This window comes from Notolepis coatsorum (genome assembly GCF_963971535.1).
Source record: "Notolepis coatsorum genome assembly, chromosome: 10".
Lineage (NCBI taxonomy): Eukaryota > Metazoa > Chordata > Actinopteri > Aulopiformes > Paralepididae > Notolepis > Notolepis coatsorum.
In genome coordinates, this window is record NC_140174.1 from 57395674 (window position 1) to 57419100 (window position 23427).

Below are 23427 nucleotides of genomic sequence, written 5' to 3' on the forward strand. Positions count from 1 at the left end.
GATATATTTTAAGCACTCGCAAATCTCGCAGTCCCCCCATTGATTAAAGCAGTGGCGTACTAGCGCCCTCTGGCGCATTAAGCGATAGCGCAGAATGAGTTAACAGGCACCCAGAAAATTTGCAATTTTTTACTTGAACTTGAGGACTGCATACTTTTTTTGCAAAGCTTTATACTTTATACTTATAGCACATGCATGAGCCTGGTCTCTTTTGAAAGATAACATTCTGAAGTTACTAATGCAAATGGAAAATCACTTTTAGTGCTAATGAAATAGAGTAACAGAGGTCTGAACTTGAGTTGAACTTGAACTCACATTCTTCTGTAGTGGTTGCAATATATAAAATAATATATAAAAAAAATAGGTATAAGCTGGAAAACACAGCGGCTCCATAGCATGAAGTCTTATGTAGTACAGGTCCAAATTTTATAAAAATCCGTTCAGAAATGGGTCTTTGAGAGAGATACGGATAAACCGTGCAACTAGGGCTGGGCGATAAAACGATAACGATAACTATCGCGATAAATTATTTCCTCGAAATAAACATGAAACGTGGTCGCAAAGTTTCGATATATCGATTTTCCAAGCTTGGATATGAGCACACGCACTAACAACCAATCAGTGAAGGAGATGGCCGACAGCGGAAGGAGACCCGGAGGTAGGACTCAACAACAAGGCTGGCTAGGCTAATTAGCTTGCACGGCGCTATTTTATATATTTACGTGCTGAGTATGTGTGTGGTGTGAATTCTGATGCCACGGTTATAGTAGTGTGTGGTATACGGTGGACGTCGTTGCAATGTATTGGGGCGGAACAGAGTATTTTAGGGATATATTTAGTACATTGGCAATATGGCTGGCATAATTAGCTTGCATGGCGCAATTGTATCGTTTGGCTGGCTAGGATAATTAGCTTGCACGGCACTATTTTATATATTTACGTGCCGAGTATGTGTGTGGCGTGAATTCTGATGCCACGGTTATAGTAGTGTGTGGTATACGGTGGACGTCGTTGCAATGTATTGGGGCGGAACAGAGTATTTTAGGGATATTTAGTACTTTGTCATGGGATACACTGCTCGCTCTGGTTAACTGCTAACGTGCGCGGACTGATGACGACATCAACTCGAGACATTCGCAGCAGAAAAACAAGTCTATTAATAGCCCGTCCATCGGCGCTGGGCATAATAAGTTAATTAAACTTGACAGACATTATATCGACGATAATTATCGATATCGAGTTATATGAAAATAATTTTATAATTTTATCGCGATAAAGTTTTTGGCCATATCGCCCAGCCCTACGTGCAACAAAAAAAAAGCTCTCAAATCCATTTCTTCATCCACGACCGTTCATTCTGAAGTGTGATTCACTTCTGGTTTTCGCTCGTCAACTTTCACCTAGACCCTTATTCGCACCCCCCCACGTGGGGTATCATTGGAAAGGTACACTCATTGGCTACAACGCTGACCAATAATTCTCGCCATCAGTGGATGATTGGCAGTTTTCAAGCGTCGGGAGTCCGGGGTGGTCATCTGACACGCGGTGCGTAAAAAGATGCTCGCCTGATATATCAGCATGTAACTTGAGAAATGAGGCACGGATTTGGTCGAGTGAGGTGGCGTTCGAACGGCAACAAATGGATCTTTCGAACGGTAATTTATGTTTGGCGAAAAGAATGCAGCCGCTAGACGCTCGCAAAGTGCCGTGACTTCTGTGCGTTCCATGCACGGGCACGTTGGGACGTATACGTACTGATGCACGTTATGTGGTTAATACACACATCCATCTTCCATTTTGCTCACAGGAGGTGGTATCGCAGGCTCTAAGCTTTTGATTGTTCAAGTATCTCTCCCTGTTTTTAATGTAGATTTACGATGTGTATACGGAGAGAGACTTTAAGCTGAGGATGTACCTTATGGTGCTCCTCACTCCATACCCTTCAAGTGAATAATTGATGGCCTTTTCAAACCATCTTATATCATGGCTTGTCCTTGAGTGCAGCGAGTCTCCTGGCAGATGGAAGAGTAGGAATCACATTGTAACAGCTGCTGCAATGCCCCCACCCCCACACCCACCCGGCCCCAAGGATGCACTGCATTGTTTTAGGGTGCTATAGACAACATGTAATTTTGTGATTATTCTAGCAGATATTGCAATGTAACTTTTTTGTATTGGATGCAAAGCACCACTATGGGCCAGCGATGACACTAACTCACTTAGTCATTCAGTCTACTGTTTGCCGCTCTCCCCCCCTAGTGGCGGCTCACTAGGTAATGCACTCTGTGTAAGACCAGCTAGCTTTAGGGCTGCAGCGATGAGTCGACGTCCATGAAATGTTTTCGATTTGCATATTCATGACCGACGCATTGTTTTGTTACTTGTGTGCCGTCTTTGTGGTGGAAATGGCAGACATTCAAAGTCATAACATGCGCAACATGTCATCTAACTAGTGCGCAATGTATGAATGAATGAATCACGTTTGAAATATAAATAACTTCTCTTAAACCACTGTCTGTGATTCTGCCTAAAGCCAGGACTTGACGGTGTGCGTTTCACTCGCATTTGATATGTTTAGTTTTTGACGTAAACTCTGCAACAGTGAGGAATGAGAGGGGCTGTGCCTGAGTCTCTCTCTCTCTTTCTCAAGATAATAAAGTAGCTATAATGAGTCAATAGATAAAAAGCACTAATGGCATATAGGTTATACTCACCCTACTCATTTACAGCAGGCATCCATACTACACAGCATTTACAGACATAAATAAACGTCATGGCTCATCTCATCTCCTACAGAGAGGCAACTACCCATGTGACCTAAGGATAGTAGTACCGCACTTGAAAAACATGTCAATATATTTTTAAATGTTCAATTTCAAATAGAATCAATTGTTGTTTTTTCTGGTAAATTAATAATTTCGATTTATCGACTAATCGATAAAAATAATCGACAGATTCATTATAATAATCGTTAGTTGCAGCCCTAGCTAGCTTGCCATCTGTGACACTATGTGTCTTTGATAAGGTCTCATCTTGAGTTCAGAATCTACATTCGTTTTTTTTTTGGATCCACTTTTTCTCCCATTTTCTATATTTTCTCCCATCCCAATTTCGTATCATCCAATTCAACCCTCCCCTGTCACGAACGCTGTTTCTTGCCTCCCACAAGCCGGCTGCAATGTGGACTAAGTCATACATAGCACAAGTCCCCTCCGGTACTTGAGGTAACAGCAGTCGCATCTTTTCACCTGCGCAGCTCGATCTCTCAGTGGCGAGGAGTAACGCGTGGGAGGCTCACGCTGCCCCCGACACTTCCTGATTCTACTGCGCAGGCGCACCAACCGACCTGTAGGAGTCGCTGTCCACAACGCCCGATCCCCACCCATCAGTTTCCCACCCCCTAATACGGCCAATGTGTATTAGTATGAACGACCAGCTAAACTGAAAGCAATGTGGAGCGCTGGGCTTGAACAGGCGAGCCCAGCGTCTCTGCATTCGTGGCGAGCGCCTTGCCCACTACGCCACGTAGCCGCCCTAGAATCTACATTAGTTTAAAAGTCTCTCACTAGTAGGCTATATTGTAGGAATACATTTACCTGCTATGTACCAGTATAGCCATATGCGTTACACTATGTACCAGTATAGCCATATGGCATTACACTATGTACCAGTATACCCATATGACATTACACTATGTACCAGTATAGCCATATGACATTACACTATGTACCAGTATACCCATATGACATTACACTATGTACCAGTATAGCCATATGGCATTACACTATGTACCAGTATAAACATATGGCATTACACTATGTACCAGTATAGCCATATGGCATTACACTATGTACCAGTATAAACATGGCATTACACTATGTACCAGTATAGCCATATGGCATTACACTATGTACCAGTATAAACATATGGCATTACACTATGTACCAGTATAAACATATGGCATTACACTATGTACCAGTATAAACATATGGCATTACACTATGTACCAGTATAAACATATGGCGTTACACTATGTACCAGTATAGCCATATGGCATTACACTATGTACCAGTATAAACATATGGCATTACACTATGTACCAGTATAGCCATATGGCATTACACTATGTACCAGTATAAACATATGGCATTACACTATGTACCAGTATAAACATATGGCATTACACTATGTACCAGTATAAACATATGGCATTACACTATGTACCAGTATAGCCATATGGCGTTACACTATGTACCAGTATAGCCATATGGCATTATGCTGTCTCCTGCTGGATTGGATTTCCCAGTGATGACCAGTCTCTCTTGTATGATATAGACCTAATATTTCAGCACATGAGTGAAGTACATCTGCCAGACTCCTCTTAATCTCTTAAAGTGATGTCTCATGCTGTCTCCATGATATCGATATTACATTCTCTCATATTATGATAATATCAATATTAATTATTCAGTATCATTCTCTACTAATTTGTGTCTTTCTCCTTTCTTTTAAGGAGAGTGTGTAGATCAGTCAGGGCCACAAGCATAGCATGATCACAGTCTGTTAATCAAACCATCTCCATAGCAAAAAAAAAGAAAGATGTGCCAGTCTTTCCAGCCATGTTCTTCACTCCTCTACACCTATCTGTCATCTACACCTCTGTCTGCCAGAGCCCCACCTTGAGCATGTTGGACATAGTGTGGCTCATAGTCAGGAATTCATGGGTAGTCTAAATGGTAATCTCACTCACGTGAAACATCGATGTCTCTCCTTACAATCTCAGCTCTTTTCTTACCACGAGGGGGGGGAATGGCACCTGTTCTAGCCACCAGTGTCGTCGTGGCGATTTCATCCGCACTGCTCGCTTTGCATGGATTTCATACATAATGCATCATGTGACCTCTCTCTCTCTCTCTCTCTTTCTCTCTCTCTCTCTCTCTCTCTCCCATCATGCGTGTTCTCGCTCCATAATTAGCACATCTCTGTGCCCTTGTTGACATTATGTCTCAGCCTGCGTGAGTCAAGTAAAGTTGTCGGCAGACGGCAGTGATGAGAGATTCACGCCAGGGAGTCACTCACCCAGTCAGTCCTGCTCTTCCAACTGTTTGCTTCATTAGATTAGATTAAAATCTATTGTCATAGAGCATTATTGTACAGCTATCATACAGAGTTGTATGTATTATATGCAGGTGTATTAGTAGATATATAGAAGGATTGTGTGCAGGTATATTATTCAGACAGATATATATATGCAGTAAATATAAATATTGCACTATTGTGCATGCTATCATACAGGGTTATATGGGTAGACTATAGTATGAGGTAGGTAGTTATGATTACTATGATTACAGTGTAGGGCATTTGTAGACAGTGAAAGCAGCAGGTAGGTGTAACTTGAGTATAGGCAACAGAGTTCAAAGTTCATACAGTATGGGATAGTGATGTACCGGTGATGCGTTGGCTGGTTTTGACCACCCTCTGTGGTGCTTTCCAGTCTGAGACAGTGCAGTTGCCGTGCCAGACTGTGATGCAGTTGGTGAGTATGCTTTCTATGATGCACTGCATCTGGGGAGACAGGTGGGCTTTCCTCAGTCTCCTCAGTAAGAAGAGGCGCTGGTGAGCCTTCTTGACCAGTGACGAGGAACTGTTGAGGGTCCAAGAGAGGTTCTCGGAGATCCCAATCCACACATTGTCTGCATTCCTATCTATTGTTCATTTGTAACGAAACAAAAAACACATTGTTGACTTAAGTCTGTGATGCTAGAGTGGTGGAATTATAGGAATGAATTCAGTATAGTTGATGACGGGTTGGTGTTTTGCTCAAGACACAATCTTCTCAGGTACCTTCCCACAATGTTTTGCACGACACCATGCAGTGTGTGGCACGTCATTTAAATCAGGTAACCTACTTGTGTAATTGTGCGTCCACTGTAACGTTAATGCCATTCCTATCTGGCCCAGGTTTGGCTCGTTTAAATGATTCAGACACTATAGCGTTAGTGGTGCAGTGGATCTAGGTCGGACAGGCAGGCAGGCAGGCAGGCAGGCAGGCAGGCAGGCAGGCAGGCAGGCAGGCAGGCAGGCAGGCAGGCAGGCAGGCAGGCAGGCAGGCAGGCAGGCAGGCAGGCAGGCAGGCAGGCAGGCAGGCAGGCAGGCAGGCAGGCAGGCAGGCAGGCAGGCAGGCAGGCAGGCAGGCAGGCAGGCAGGCAGGCAGGCAGGCAGGCAGGCAGGCAGGCAGGCAGGCAGGCAGGCAGGCAGGCAGGCAGGCAGGCAGGCAGGCAGGCAGGCAGGCAGGCAGGCAGGCAGGCAGGCAGGCAGGCAGGCAGGCAGGCAGGCAGGCAGGCAGGCAGGCAGGCAGGCAGGCAGGCAGGCAGGCAGGCAGGCAGGCAGGCAGGCAGGCAGGCAGGCAGGCAGGCAGGCAGGCAGGCAGGCAGGCAGGCAGGCAGGCAGGCAGGCAGGCAGGCAGGCAGGCAGGCAGGCAGGCAGGCAGGCAGGCAGGCAGGCATATCTATTGAGCTTATTGTCACTGACCTGGAGGGTGTGAGATATGGGTCACACATCACATTCCCATTCAGACAATGATGGCACAAACGGAGCGCAAAAAAGAGGGGGCGTTGAAAAATAGATGATAAAATGTAGGTTAACACTAGCACAGCCGACAAGGGGTCACATGACCCCTAGGCATTTTCAATAAATGTATCCTCGTCACTCGGTCGAGCTCCAGCTCCGTCACTCAATGACTTTTCCTAAAAGTACCCGTTTTATCTGGCACGGTTTCTGAAATTTCTAAATGACTTCAGGAAAATGTAATTAGAACGTTATTCACAGCACAGGAAAGTCACAGCACTTTGCGAGCGTCTAGCGCAGGGGTGGCCAACCCGTGGCCCGCGAGCCGCATGTGGCTCTTTGCCCGTCAATGTGTGGCTCTTCCATCCAAAAAATACAAAATTAAAAATAATATTTTTATTTATTATTATTTTTAATAAAAAGAAATTAATATTTGTCACTCAAACCTGTGGTAAACCTCATATTTTTATATTAAGAGGTAATTATATAGTTTACACTGTTTATTTTTCTCATATTTCTCATATAAGCTGTCGGGTCATCTGACCCGTTCCGGCGGGAATCAGTGACATTTTCTCCATGGCTGTGCTAGTGTTAACAGGGTTTTAACAGGGTTTGCGGGTTCCCTCCGTGCTTGGGGTGTGTTGCTCTTCCTGTCACACACTCACTTCCCCTTCTCTTCCTTCCTCCCCTCCACCCCCCTTCCCCTCCTCGCTCTCTCCTTTCATACCTTTCTTCTCCTTCTCCTCCTCCTCCTATCCATTCCTCCCATGCAGGAGAAGTTGGAGCAGCAGTACTCGCAGAGCTACAAGCAGATCTCGGTTCTGGAGGATGACCTGGGCCAGACCCAGAGCATCAAGGAGCAGCTACACAAATACGTCAGAGAGCTGGAGCAGTCCAACGACGACTTGGAGAGGGCCAAAAGGTCTGCAGCACACACAAGCAATACTACTGTATTAGCATTACTAATACAACATGTTGTCCCAACAGCAACAATTAATAGACTAGATAATACATAGACTAAGGTTGCGACAAGAGATTGCCAAAATACTTAAAGGTCCCATATTTCAAGTTTCAAGTTCAACTTGGTTCTGTATGAGCCCCTGAGAATGTGCTTCATACAGTAAAAAAGTAAGTAAAAGAGGAATAACACTATACAATATACAATACAATATACAAACTAAAGTACAACCTAAGACAATCGAAGTACAATGAGTACAAATGCAGACAATGAGGTACAAATGCAGACAATGAGGTACAAAATCTTTAAGGCCAGGTGCAAATGCAAATGAGGTATGAATGTAGTGCAAATCTCTTTAATAAATAGATAAATATAATGTAGTGTCTAAAGTGAGTGTTAAGGTGATTGTTTGTTTAAAGTGTGTGTCTGTGCATGTGGATGTGTGTGCAATGAGTGTAGATGGATGGGTTGATGGTGTTACATAGTCATTGAGCATCCTAATGGCCTGGGGATAGAAGCTCCTTCTGAGTCTCTCTGTACTGGCTCTCCCCAGACTCCGGTAGCGCTTGCCTGACCGCAGAAGTTCAAAGAGGCAGTTGTTTAGGTGGCTGGAGTCTTTGGTTATTCTCTTAGCCTTGGCCCTGCAACGCTTGGTATAAATGTCCTGGAGAGTGGGAAGCCCACCTCCAATTATGCGTTCGGCTGATCGGGCCACTCTGTAGTCTGCTGCGGTCGTGTGCGGTGCTATTCCAAAACCAGGAGGTGATGTTACCAGTCAGAATGCTCTCTATTGTGCCTGAGTAGAAGTTCTTAAGGATCTTCTGACTCACTTTGAATTTCCTTAGGCGCCTGAGGAAGTAGAGGCGCTGCCGTGCCTTCTTTACTACACTGTCAATGTGTGTGGTCCATGTCAAGTCCTCAGATATGTGGACTCCGAGGTACTTAAAACTGTTCACTCTCTCAACCGGTGCCCCGTCGATGCTGAGGGGGCTGTAGTCCCTGGCCCCCAACCTCCTAAAATCCACAATCATCTCTTTCGTTTTGCTGACGTTCAGGGAGAGGCTGTTCTCCCGGCACCACAGCACCAGGTTCTATACCTATCCCAGTGGTAGGCCCTCTCGTTGTTTGCAGAGATCAGGCCCACCACAACTGTGTCGTCAGCAAACTTGATGATTGCGTTGCTGTTTTGCTTTGCCACACAGTCCTGTGTATAAAGTGAGTAGAGGAAGGGGCTCAGAACACAGCCCTGGGGGCCACCTGTGTTGAGAGTGATGGATGAGGAGGTGCAGTTGCCTGCTCTTACCACCTGGGGTCTTCCTGTCAGGAAGTCCAAGACCCACTGGCAGAGGTCGTAGTTCAAGCCCAGGTCTCAAATTGCAGGGGGTCCAAGGTGATGGGGAGGGAGGAACAGATGTAGCCCTTCACTAGCTTCTCAAAGCACTTCATGGCTATGGACGTGAGAGCTACAGGGCGATAGTCGTTGAGGCAAGCGGGCGTGGATTTTTTAGGTACAGGGACAATAGTGGACTTTTTCAAACAGGTGGGGATGACAGACTGTTCTAAGGACAGGTTGAATATGTCAGTGAATACCGGGGCCAATCTGTTAATAAAATGTTTATTCAATCAATCACCTGCGCAGTGATTGATTGAATGAACATTTTATTAACAGATTGCAGAATGGGTACAATACAGTACGGCTCAATACACACAATTGTTAAGGGGATGCAGACCAGAGAAAGACTTTCGTCTTGTTTACATCAGGGTCCCCCATTGTCAATTCATAATGAATTGTAAGTAAGGGTGCAATTAGCATCGTGCAATCCATTCTTTGTGGATCTAGCCCTGAGTCTCCATCGGCAGTGTTTCTACTCTCCATTGCAGTGGCCTGTAGGCTGTTGTTGTAATTTACAGCCTCAAACCGTGCATAGATCAACAATAGCCCGGGCAACTCCAAGCAGCTATTCTCCACCATAAACCAACTCCTCAAACCGCAAACCCTCACTCACACAGACATCACAGATGAACAGTGCAATAACTTCATTACCTTCTTCAGAACCAAAATCGACACCATCCGGTCCCTTCTCACCAGCCCCTCCACTCCACCTGCCCCCACTGCCTTCCCACAGCCAGCAATCGCCCAGCCTCTCTGCTCTTTCTCCATCGTCACACAGCGAGAGGTTGAAGATACCATCAACAAGATGAAACCCTCCACCTGTGCCCTGGACCCCTTTCCCACTGCCCTGATTAAATCAAACATTTGTGCCATAAGTCCCCTGATCACCAAAATCATAAACCATCATAAAGGTTCCGTCCTCGGCCCCGTCCTCTTTACCCTCTACCTGCTCCCCCTCGGCAGTGTCATCAGCCAGCATGGAATCTCTTTCTATTGCTACACTGATGACACACAACTATACATTAAAACGGACTCTCCCCCCTCTGCAGCCCTGCCATCACCACCCCCATCATCTGCAGCCCTGCCATCATCATCCACATCATCCACCCTCACTTCCTGCCTGGAGGAGTGGATGAAATCAAACTTCCTACAGTTAAACAGCTAAAAAACAGAAGCCATCCTCATTGGTACCCCCCACCAGATCCAATCTTCCCCCATCACCAGAATCTCCTTCTCAGGCCATGACCTTCCCCTCTCATCCACCGTCACCAACCTTGGTGTAAAAATGTACCCCCACCTAAATTTCGAGACCCACATCAAACACATTTGCAAAACCTCCTTTTTCCACCTCAGGAACATTTCAAAAATCCGTTCCACACTCACCCTCCCAGATGCTGAAAAACTGGTCCACGCCTTTGTCTCCTCCAGGCTGGACTACTGTAACGCACTTCTCATCGGGATTCCTAGCAGTTCCTAGTCTCCAGAGGCTCCAATACATCCAGAACAGCGCTGCTAGGATCCTGATGAGAGTGCGTAAGTACGACCACATCACACCCATCCTCCACTCACTTCACTGGTTCCCCATCACCACCCGGACTGAATACAAAATATCCCTTCTGACCCATCAATGCATCCACGGAAATGCTCCCCCCTACCTCAAAGATCTCCTCACCCCAGAACCCTCCACCTGTAACATTCGCTCCGCCAACACAAACCGCCTCCTTCCCCCCAGGACCAAGCTCCGCACCATGGGCGACAGGCCTTCTGCTCGGCTGCTCCTCGCCTATGGAATGCCCTCCCTGACTACCTCAGAGCACCACAGACCACTGCTTCCTTTAAAAGAGAACTTAAAACATACCTCTTCACGAAAGCCTTCCCTTAGTTTTAACCTTTTTATACATGCCTTGTGTGTTTTATCCCTTTTTTATGCTTTATGTCTTGTTTCCTTAATTGCCTAATGTTTTTAAAGTCAGTTTTTACTCTGTAGCACTCTGAGACTTGGTTTCCAGATATAGAGTGCATTATAAATCGAATGTATTATTTTATTATTATTATTATTATTATTATTATTATTATTATTATTATTATTATTATTATTATTATTATTATTATTATTATTATAGAATGTATTTAGTTCATTTGCCAGGGAGACATCATTGTTCAGCATGGGGCGGGGTGCCTTTATATATTCTGTCATTGTTCTGAGGCCCTGCCACATGCCTCTGGAATCAGCCTGTTTGAACTGAAGTTCCACCTTATCCCTGTACCGCCTTTTTTCCTCTAAACTTGTATCAGATTATGTATTCTAGCAGCCTCTATATACCCCTCTGTTTCAGTCCTGTTCTCATTCTAGCAGCCTCTATACCCCTCTGTTTCAGTCCTGTTCTCATTCTAGCAGCCTCTATACCCCTCTGTTTCAGTCCTGTTCTCATTCTAGCAGCCTCTATACCCCTCTGTTTCAGTCCTGTTCTCATTCTAGCAGCCTCTATACCCCTCTGTTTCAGTCCTATTCTCATTCTAGCAGCCTCTATACCTCCCTGTTTCAGTCCTGTTCTCATTCTAGCAGCCTCTATACCCCTCTGTTTCAGTCCTGTTCTCATTCTAGCAGCCTCTATACCCCTCTGTTTCAGTCCTGTTCTCATTCTAGCAGCCTCTATACCCCTCTGTTTCAGTCCTATTCTCATTCTAGCAGCCTCTATACCCCTCTGTTTCAGTCCTGTTCTCATTCTAGCAGCCTCTATACCCCTCTGTTTCAGTCCTGTTCTCATTCTAGCAGCCTCTATACCCCTCTGTTTCAGTCCTATTCTCATTCTAGCAGCCTCTATACCTCCCTGTTTCAGTACCGTTCTCATTCTAGCAGCCTCTATACCCCTCTGTTTCAGTCCTGTTCTCATTCTAGCAGCCTCTATACCCCTCTGTTTCAGTCCTGTTCTCATTCTAGCAGCCTCTATACCCCTCTGTTTCAGTCCTATTCTCATTCTAGCAGCCTCTATACCTCCCTGTTTCAGTACCGTTCTCATTCTAGCAGCCTCTATACCCCTCTGTTTCAGTCCTGTTCTCATTCTAGCAGCCTCTATACCCCTCTGGTTCAGTCCTATTATCATTCTAGCAGCCTCTATACCCCTCTGTTTCAGTCCTGTTCTCATTCTAGCAGCCTCTATACCTCCCTGTTTCAGTACCGTTCTCATTCTAGCAGCCTCTATACCCCTCTGTTTCAGTCCTGTTCTCATTCTAGCAGCCTCTATACCTCTCTGTCTCAGTCCTGTTCTCATTCTAGCAGCCTCTATACCTCCCTGTTTCAGTCCTGTTCTCATTCTAGCAGCCTCTATACCTCTCTGTCTCAGTCCTGTTCTCAACAGGCTGTTTCTGTGCCTGTAATGAGTGTGCCGGCTTGATCGTAAAAATATGATAATTATCATACATCTAGCAATAGCGTACGAGTATGTACCGCCAAATGAAATTTAAACCGTCAAACTACACTAGGCATTGCAAATTAAATATGACTCGAGATCCAGCAATATCATATCAAACCTACCATTAAAACATATTTTGGGTTACATTTTAGGTAGAGAAGAGAAAGTATACGAGCAAGCCGCCATTTTGTACACAAGATCCCTTCACAGTCACACGTATACAAGTTGTTATTAATTATGTCGATTGTTGCTGCAATTCTGAATGGCTCGGAGGGTTCTTGTCACAGCTGAGTTGCAGAAACTGCTTTATGTACGATTTCTTAGTGGTGGGGCAACCACTCATTCTGTTAAAACAATGCAACACACAGGGACACTTTTACAATAGGGGCACTTTAACAACTTCCCAGCATGCTTGCTAAATACAGCTTCAGATCAGGAAAAGATAATGTATGCATTACATCACAGGAAAGCTATATATCTGATATATATATAATTCCGATTGGTGTCATGGTTTAATCATAGGCAATATATATATATATGTAATCCTACTGTAGTCCTATATATACATAATACAGTATAATGTAATACTATTCAGTGAAACATTTTGCACTCACTTCTAAAGCTGAAGATACTTTATGACACATACAATTCAGTCCAAACTCTTTCAGTGGGCGAGTTATAATTTATAAGATATTTGATGCTGAGCCCTAAGAAGCAACATTACTTAGCTAGGGGATATGTCAATACTGGTATGATATGGGCGGCTAAGTGGCGCAGTGGGCAAGGCGCTCGCCACTAGTGCAGGAGATGCTGGGTTCGAGCCCAGCTCTCGGCATTGCTACCAGCTTGGCTGGTCGTTCATACTAACACAATTGGCAATGTTAGGGGTGGGAAAGCTGGTGGGTGGGTCCTGGTCGTTGTAAACAGCGACTCCTACAGTTTGGTCGGGGCGCCTGCTCAGCGAGGAAAGGATCTAAGGGGGGTAGTGTGATCTTTCCACACGTTACACCCTCTCAGTGAGAGTCCGCGCTGCCAGGTGAAAAGAAGCGGTTGATTGGCTACACACGTGCTCGTTGGTTAATGCCTCGTTGTGCCTTGTTGTTGGTTAATGCCGCATCACTTAACGCCGCCATATAACTAACTAATATACTAATACTAATATACTAATATAACTAACTAATTCGCAATGGACCCTGCCGCCAACGTGCAAGCTTTTGTGCTAAACTCCTGCTTGCTGCTACAATAGCTGAGTCACTGTCAACTGAGCTGTGAGTTTGTCTGATTGATAATCAATCAATCAGTCTCTGTTTTTACCTCGACTAATGTCGGCTGAACTGGATTAAATTCCCAATAATTTTGTCTGGAAGCAACAGTAGTCTACATGCTACATGAAAATCAATCTTTGAGCTGGACTACGTGCTTACTCCTAAACTCCTGCTTGCTGCTACAATAGCTGAGTCACTGTCAACTGAGTTGTGAGTTTGTCTGATTGATATCAATCAATCAATCAGTCTCTGTTTTTACCTCGACTAATGTCGGCTGAACTGGATTAAATTCCCAATAATTTTGTCTGGAAGCAACAGTAGTCTACATGCTACATGAAAATCAATCTTTGAGCTGAACTACATGCTTACTGCTAAACTCCTGCTTGCTGCTACAATAGCTGAGTCACTGTCAACTGCGTCTGACTAAACACCACCAAGCATCACCACCAACTGTGCTGCTCTTCACTCCTCTCCTATAATCGGTCTGCTCATCTCACACTGCTTGCTGTTCCCGGGCCTGGCTCCGGGTCTAGTCAACGACCCCTTACCCCTCTGCGATCCTCTCATACCTCCCCCTGGTCTCGTCCAACTGCTACCCCTCGAATCCCCTACCCTCTCGTACACATTTGTGTTCAAAGCCGTTCTGTTGTGCATCGAACTTTTGCTGAAATCATGCGTGTTGCGTTCGCTGTACTAACTCTGTTCTATTTGCTAACACAAATGGAACAGCAAGGAAATGGACTTGGTGAACTTTTCTCGTCCCGTTTATCACTCCAGCACACAAAATCCACTTGGACCTTTCTATCTAGGTTCAGGTGTAGTAGACCTACTAGAATTGTGACTTTATCCCCAGATCAATTGTCTGTTACCATGATATGTCACTATGCACTAAAAAACTATTTCACTATGTCAACGGACTCTCTTTTCTACTCCATTCTAAGCTCTGATGTAAATTCAAAGTGTAACTCCCCTAAAATGGCTAAATTAAGATGCATGGTTGTGTTACTGCTGATGATCTCTGGTAATGTTCAACCAAATCCTGGTCCTGATCTTCATTGTATTCAGACTCCTTCTGACTTCAATGCAAGATCTGGACTTGGCATCATTCATGTAAATGTTAGAAGTCTCTTGCCGAAAATTGATTTTGTTCGAATCTGGGCGCAGACAACGGGAGCTGATATCATTATAATTTCTGAGACTTGGTTAAACAAATCTATTTGCGATAACGACATTTCCATTGATGGCTATAATTTAAGTCGTACTGATCGTCCTAAACGTGGTGGTGGCATAGCTGTCTATGTTAAATCCAAATACCACACCAAAGTGTTAGTAACGAAATCTATACCTAAGCAGTTCGAAATAATCGCCTTACAAATTGAATTATCAAAGGGTTGCAATGTCAATTCTGCTGTAAAGGAAATGTTAGCCGCAATATCTGACATTATTTCCCAATTAACGGACAATGAAATAGTCATTGTTGGTGATTTCAATTGGGACTGGTTATCTCCGGCGTCAGATGAATTTAAAGCATATTGCAATTCAATGAATATTACGCAATTAATACTCTCCCCAACTCGCCCAAATCTGAAATGTCCTGAAAAATCTACACTTATTGACTTGTTCTTAACAAATAATCCTCATAAGTATACCTCGATAGGCATGTTTCCTAATGACGTGAGTGACCATTGTGTTATTGCGGGTGTTAGGGATACAAAGATATCGAAGTCAAAACCTCGCTACATTATTAAACGTGATACAAAGCACTTTTTTGAACAGGGATTTTGGCAGGATATGTACCTAAATGATTGGAGCAGGGTCTCTTTAATACCTGACGTTGAATTAGCATGGAATCTCTTCCTGGATATGTTTTTGCCAATTGTAGACAGACACGCCCCCTTTAGGAAGTATAGAGTTAGGGGCAGGGATAACCCCTGGTTTTCTAAAGATTTATCCAACCTCATACGAGAAAGGAATCTCATCTGGGCCAAGGCAAGGAAGGCAAACTCTGAAGCTCTCTGGACCACTTTTAGATGTTTAAGAAATAAATGTACTTCCTTAGTAAAGAAGGCCAAATCAAGTTTTTATCTCACTCTCACAACAGAAAACCTAAATAACCCACAGAAATTTTGGCAGACAATCAAATCCTTATCCCCAAATAGCACAGCTGGTCTTCCACCCTGTATTGTATCTGGTCTATCTACTGTGTATGAGAAAACTGAGATGCTCAACTGCTTTAACAAACACTTTGTCTCTTCTGGGTTTCTCTTTGATCAAGTAACAAACAATACCACAACACAGGTCCCACTTGAAACTGAGCCCCCATCACATAATACATTTGATTTTCAGCCCTTCTCTATTGGTGAAGTGCATAAAGCCCTTAAGAATTTGAATCCTAAAAAACGGGCTGGGCCAGACAAACTGGATCCCTATTATTTAAAGCTTTCTGCTGATTTTATTGCAGAACCTCTAACTTATATTTTTAACTTAACCTTGACTTGTAATGAAATACCCAAGATTTGGAAAAAGGCTCATGTTCTACCCCTGTTAAAAGGTGGTGAGCCTTCAAACCCCAACAACTACAGGCCAATTTCTAATTTGTCAGCTTTAGCCAAGATACTGGAAACTCTGGTAAGTAATCAGCTGAAGGAGTTCTTATATAACAATGCTATTTTATCTTGTGATCAATCTGGTTTTAGGAAATGTCACAGTACCGTTACAGCAGCTACAAAGGTAGTAAACGACATAATTGGGGCTTTAGATAGGAAACAACATTGTGCTTCCCTTTTTATTGATTTTTCAAAGGCATTTGATACAGTGGACCATAATATAATGAAGCATAGGCTAATTAATGTAGGACTGTCTGACTCTGCTGTTGGCTGGTTCTGTAATTATCTTGCTGACAGGACTCAATGTGTTCAGGCTGATGGTTTTTGTAACTGAGGGGTACAATTCCCTGACTGTATTGATAAGTATGGTATCATTAAACCACTACCGTCTTATGTACTTTAATTACTGGCCATACAGTACATGATATATAAATATGATGAACACTTCCCACAATGAATCGGTTCCACACAAAGTTGTAATTAAGTATTTATTGCAGCAAAAGGTACATAATATACTTCTCTATTTTACTTTGGATGCGCTTATAAGGCGAAGGAATGTGCGTAGGCAAATCAATAATGAATGTCCATTCTCTGGTTACGCAGGAGGTAATTATACAACCTGAATCTTAGGGAATTATATCTATGGTACACTAGTAATATATAGCGGGAGATACTGGAAGGGTCCCCCCGGTTGTAAGCCAGCAGGGGTAGAGGATCTGTCGGTAGTAGAGCCTGGGTCAACGATGATAAGGAGACTCCGAGTACGGGAGACGGTGCAATAAGATCTTGATCCACAGACGAATACAGCTGTTCTCCGTAGCCTGTAGATCCACAGGGAAGAAAGCTAGCCTGCCTCAGGCTCTCTGAGGCGCAGACTCGACGTGGCTCCTCACAGGGTAAATCCCACACACGTGTAGGCGTCGGCGATTCTCCGCTCCATTAATCACAGGACCAAAAGCAAATATAATCCAGCCGCAAAGGGCTATGTAGTCGTCGGGTAGATTAATCCAGTGTACATGTCCACACGGTTCTCGTCTAGGGCTCCTCGGGTGAAAGCGCCATGAAAGCAGCCCAGCCTGGATAAGCTCTCTAGCTGATACGAGGAAGCGTTGGTGATGCTGGTCACTGTAGAACTTTAGCCGCACGATACACTATACACAAATAGACTATTACTGACTTAATAGAAATATGTCGCACTCGACGGTATAGCGCCAAACTCTGACAATTCAGTTATTAATTCGCACGCGGTCTCAATGCTCTTATTTGGGGCCAAACAGGCCATACTTCACCGCACAGAGTATCGTGGGTGAGGCTTCAACTTATTGGGTAACATACTTCTGTATTCACCTGCGCCATATTTATATGCACGGCGAACAATCTAGTGCCAACCTCATTTCTGTCTCGTATTCTTGGGCAAGGCCGGGCATGTACAGACATGTCTTGACGGTGGCTTTGAACCTGACTCTGGAGGCATGGCCTTGGCGCCTGTGGACCGCTGTCCAATAGGAGAATGAAATATTATGGTCTGTACTAGGCTAAAGGGATATTCCGTGTATATGTACAAGGAATATACAAGGGATATCAAACGATATACAAATATTATGCAATATATATCAATCAATAAATATATATATTCGGTTTAATCTGATCCTTTGTAACAGTTTTTATTCTGATGTTTTATCTGTCCACAAGGGGGTGCCACAAGGTTCTGTTCTAGGACCATTGTTATTTACAATCTATATCAATAATCTAGGCAAAAATTTTCCAAATGCAAACTTTCATTTTATGCTGATGACACTGTCATTTACTGTTGTGCTAATACGTTGACAAAAGCTCTGGAAAGTTTGCAAAATACGTTTAAAGAAATAGAATCCCAACTTCAGCAACTAAAGCTTGTTTTAAATCCGGAAAAAACAAAAATTATGATTTTTACTAAATCCAAAACAAAAATGCCTTGTCTTGCCTCTATACACACATCGCAAGGCATTCCTATTCAGATTGTGTCGACTTTTAAATACCTTGGCTTTTTACTTGATGACAGCTTGTCTTTTAAACCACACGTTGAAAGCCTGGTCAAGAGGCTAAAAGTGAGGTTGGGTTTCTTTTTCAGAAACAAATCGTGCTTTTCTTTTAATGCAAAGAAGCAACTAGTTGCTGCCACTTTTTTACCAGTATTAGATTATGGTGATGTTTTATACATGAATGCCTGTTCCACCTCACTACACATGTTGGACACTGCTTACCATGGTGTATTAAGATTTATTTCTGGATATAGATCACTTATCCATCATTGCACTCTGTATGCTAAAGTTAACTGGCCGTCCTTGACTGCCCGTAGACTGCTTCATTGGTACACCTTAATTTATAAAGCAATTATTGGTCAGCTCCCTTTTTACCTCGGTTCATACCTCACCATCACATCAAACCCATTTTACAGCTTACGATCCCAGGACTATTTATATGCCTCAGTACCCAGAACCCGCACAGAGTTTGGGAAAAGGGCCTTCATGTTCTCTGCTCCCTCTGCCTGGAATGGACTTCAAAAAACTTTTAAACTGCAGGCCCTCACTACCATATCTGATTTTAAAGTTCAAATTAAGGGCATTTTAAAGAATGAGATGGGAGAATGTCGCTGCTTCACTGCATAATGTGCTGTTATATTTTATGTTTTTAACCTGACCTTCTCTCCCCAGCAACCTCCTGCAGGGCCTCACCTTCCATCCTCTTTCTACCTTTTTACCCTACCCTCCAATCTCCCCCAATCCCATTCAATCTGATTTGCTGCAGCTCAAATGTATCCCCTTGCCCCACTTTGCCTTTTATGTCTTTGTCTGTGTTTTGTGTATTTTTGTATGTTTGTTTTTTGTTTTTGCTGCCATTTTGGCCAGGTCTTGCTCGAAAAAGAGATCTTTGATCTCAAGTGACTACCTGGTAAAATAAAGGTAAAAAAAAAAAAAAACATGTGTCGGAGGAAGCATGTGATAGCCTCCACTCTCCCAGACCGACCGTAGGGGGTAGGTACGCAGCGACCAGGAAGGGGATTGGGAATTGGCTTAACGACTAACATTGGGATGGGAGAAAAACTGAGGAAAAAGGAGGGGGAAAAAGATTAAAAAATAATAATAATACTGGTATGATATATTGGGCCAATACCAAGTTCAGCGAGGGTACTGGTATTGGAAGGATTTCCCCCAATGCTAAAATCTCCAATCATATCTAGCCGGAAAGTCACTTTTGTCCAATGATTTCTACTCGATCTCGTTCATTAGGGGTAACCAGAATACCAAGAGTAAATCCCTGTTCCAATTACTCTGGGCAAGAGGCCCAAATTGACTTGATTGCTATAATTGGCTCGAATCGGATTCCGATCAGCTATTACAGACGCCTGTGATATCGATCACTCCCTGTCCCGGAATAATCACAGATGGTACAAGTTACTCTACACCAGGGGTCTCAAACTCAATTTACCTGGGGGCCGCTGGAGGTAGAGTCTGGGTGAGGCTGGGCCGCATCAAATATTCCACAAAAAAAGGGTTTCAAGTATTCCAAAAAAAAGTACAACTGATCCAATCTTCTCAATCTTTAGCAATAACATTTCAGAACATGAACAGTTATTCAGAACATGAACGGTTCTTCAGAACATAGGCTTCTCAGTGGTGTCAGTGGACTCATCCACAGCTATGGAAATGCACTGTGCATTTTTTTTATTCTATCACAAAGCTGTTTAATCAAATCACCAGCCAGTATTTCAGTTATTCTGGTTGCTGTGCGATCTGAGGGGGATTTGCTTTTGTTTGCCTTCAAACATGGTCTCCATCACTTCAGTCATACATTATTTTATTATGTATATGCATCAGAGAGAAAGAATGGCTTCTTGCCACTGAGTGAGGACTTGGTTGCTTTTTCTCGTTGTGACATAGATTTAACAATAATTCTGCTTGCAGCTTGATATGATGATTTCATTCCATTTATTTTTGTGGTTCTTAGCACTGAATTTTGAGGAAAGGTTGCATTAAAATGAGAGTTGTTCCGATACCAGTATCGGAAATGCCGCCGATACTGCCTAAAATTCTGGTATCGGTATCGGTATCGGCGAGTACACGTAAATTCTAGCCTCCGATCCCATGACGTCATTTATCTCCTGCGGAGAGTGATGATTATAAAATGAACGTGTTTTAAAGTGTGATGCTGTTTGTCATTTTAACAGCAGATACACTTTCTTAAATTCCATTGTCCCAGACAGAGTGGTGTGACGGGGAGCTCGGACGGGATGTGTTTTGCTTGCTGGTGTTATTATAGCATTAGCTGAAAAGCTAGCTAGTTGGAACAACATCCGCTTTAACGTTACATCAAATCAGATGATCGCCTGTCCTTTCTCCAGGACCTGACACTGTCCGTCTATCAACAATAATGCACCCACTATGAATCGTATTTAAGTCAAGTAGCTACTGACTAGCGTTAGCTGACTAACGTTATCAAATGTCAATGCGGGGAGACGAGCTAGGTCAGCTAGCTTAGCTTGATAACGTTACCGTGGCTAAAGTTGGTGCTATTCATAATCCAGCAATAATGGCTGCAGACCTGCAAGCAAAGTACAGCAAGTTCCAAGTGCCAAGGGATAAGAGTCTGAGGCGGAGTCTCAAAAGAGAATGTTGAATATTTATTTTGCATCGAAAATCACAACATGAACGTTACTACTAGCCAGAGCCTCTGCGACTGCTACTAACTTACAGACTGGGTAGCGAGTGCAACACTGTCTAATGTCCGTGCGGATCATTGGAGTAGGGTATATCTGCAGTGCCGCAGCCCCATAATCGTCTAACTCTCGCACAACGACTCGGCAAACAGTTGCGAGCGGGCCGCATTAACACTAAACTTTGATGTCAAGTAGGGGGCCGCAAAATATCATCCCGCGGGCCGCAAATGGCCCGCGGGCTGCGAGTTTGAGACCCCTGCTCTACACCCTGAAGATCATCATCATCATCATTATTTATTCGTACATGGAATTACCACAGTCCAACAGTACATATTCATATAATTCACCAAAAATACCATGGCCGAAAGGAACAGGAAGAAGAAAAAATCTTATATATACCTGCCCCTACACACACACAACACACCGATAGACATATTGTGTAAAACCAAACAGAATATAAAAATTTAAACATCAACACAACTAAATTAAATCAACATAAATAAACCCATTTTGTCTATCTATCAGTCAAACTACATATTTAGGTTCATTCATTTACACACACACACCCCCCCCACACACACACACACTTATATAATGTATTATACTTCTATATACTATCTAATTTCTATTTTATTATAATATAACTAAATCATACTATTTATTCTACACCATATTGGTACAGTATTATACAATATTTTAATATATTATTATTCTATGTTACGCTGCTATATACTATATTACTATACTCATACTAGCCTACACTACAACTCTATGCTACGTCATCCTGACACGCTAAACTGCAATATTATACTAAACTGTGCTATACTGTCTATGTATCTTTTCTTTGCACAACCTTTTGAAGTGAAATATATTAGTGGAACTCTTTTCATCGTTCTGCAAAGAGTTCCATAGTTTGATACCTATAACTGAGGTGCACCTTTGTTTTAAGGTTGTTCGTGCAAATTGGTGTTTAAAATTTAATTTCCTTCTGCTGTCATCTGGACAGGGAACGAACAACCTCTGTATATTTGCTGGTAATACTCTGCATTTTGCTCTAAACAAAACTAATAAAGTCTGTATTTCAGCTAACTCTTTAAGTTTCAATAGTCTCAATACTCTTGAATCTACATTGTGAACTATTCTTACTGCTCTCTTCTGTAATATAAATAATGGCTTTATGTTGCTTTCATACGTGTTACCCCACACTTCCACACAGTAACTCAAATATGGTAGGATGAGTGAACAATATAATATTCGCATAGAATTATAATCAAGCACATTCTTTGCCTTGTTCAAAACAAAAACACTCTTGGCTACCTTATTTTTTTATGTATATTATATAATAATAATAACTTTATTTGTATAGCACTTTTCATACAGAGGTTGCAGTTCAAAGTGCTTCACAACAGTAAAAAATACAGGCATAAGCGAGCATAAAAAGATAGACAGGTAGAATCACAGTGTTTCACATTAGGATCTAGCATCCCAATAGGCTCTCCGCTTACAGTTTTCAGTAACACAAATAGTAAAAATAGTTTAAAATGATTCAGTTTAAAAATAGTAAAATAAAAATAAAATAAAATAAAAATTATAAAATAGAACGGACATAAAAAATACAGGCATGAGCGAGCATAGCAAGATATGGCAAGTGACAACAATGCATAAAGTTTACAGACAATCCATGCTGATTGATCTGCCATAAGCAAGTGAAAGTTTACAGACAATCCATGCTGATTGATCTGCCATAAGCAAGTGAAAAGTTTACAGACAATCCATGCTGATTGATCTGCCATAAGCAAGTGAAGATTACAGTCTGTTCTAACAAACCAAACTGCCATGTATTAAAGTTTACAGACAATCCATGCTGATTGATCTGCTATAAGCATAAGATTACAGTCTGTTCTAACAAACCAAACTGCCATGTATTAAAGTTTACAGACAATCCATGCTGATTGATCTGCCATAAGCATAGTGTTTCACATTAGGATCTAGCATCCTAATAGGCTCTCTATTCAGTAATTAAAAAGTGCAATAACCGACGGACATAAAAAATACAGGCATGAGCGAGCATAGCAAATAATAAGAATAGTTTAAAATGATTCAGTTTAAAAATAGTCATCAGTAAGAAGTAAAAAGTGCAATAACCGACACATGAATTTGATAGGCAGTGTAAAAGAGTAGGCAGGGTAAGAATAAATACAAGTTGTGTCAGGATATCCCTGATGTTTCCTCTTGCCACTAGGTGGTAGCAGATATCTATCAGTGAAATGCCTGAGCAAAGAGATAGGTTTTAAGCTGTCTTTTAAAGATGTCTAGCAAGTTGGCTTCCCTGATGTTTTGGGGTAGTTTGTTCCATAGTTTTGGGGCATAGTTGATAAAGGCTGCATTACCGATCCTCTTTTGACTGCTTCTGGGAGCCTCTAGTAGTCCAGCAGCTGATGATCGCAGTGTTCTTGCTGGTGTGTAATTTATTAGAGTGTTGGCGATGTAGCTAGGTCCCTGTCCATTTAGAGCTTTGTATGTAATGAG

At 42.9% G+C, this 23427-nt stretch overlaps 1 protein-coding gene across 2 annotated transcripts in view; it reads left to right on the top strand.

The window, feature by feature from the left end:
• Positions 1–23427, top strand: part of ndel1a (nudE neurodevelopment protein 1-like 1a) — a 133253-nt gene that overhangs the window by 65823 nt on the left and 44003 nt on the right. For both annotated transcript variants that reach the window (XM_084322803.1, XM_084322804.1), the window contains exon 4: positions 7341–7489. In XM_084322803.1, coding sequence (XP_084178929.1) covers positions 7341–7489 — 149 coding nt within the window. The remainder of the gene's footprint in view (positions 1–7340; positions 7490–23427) is intronic.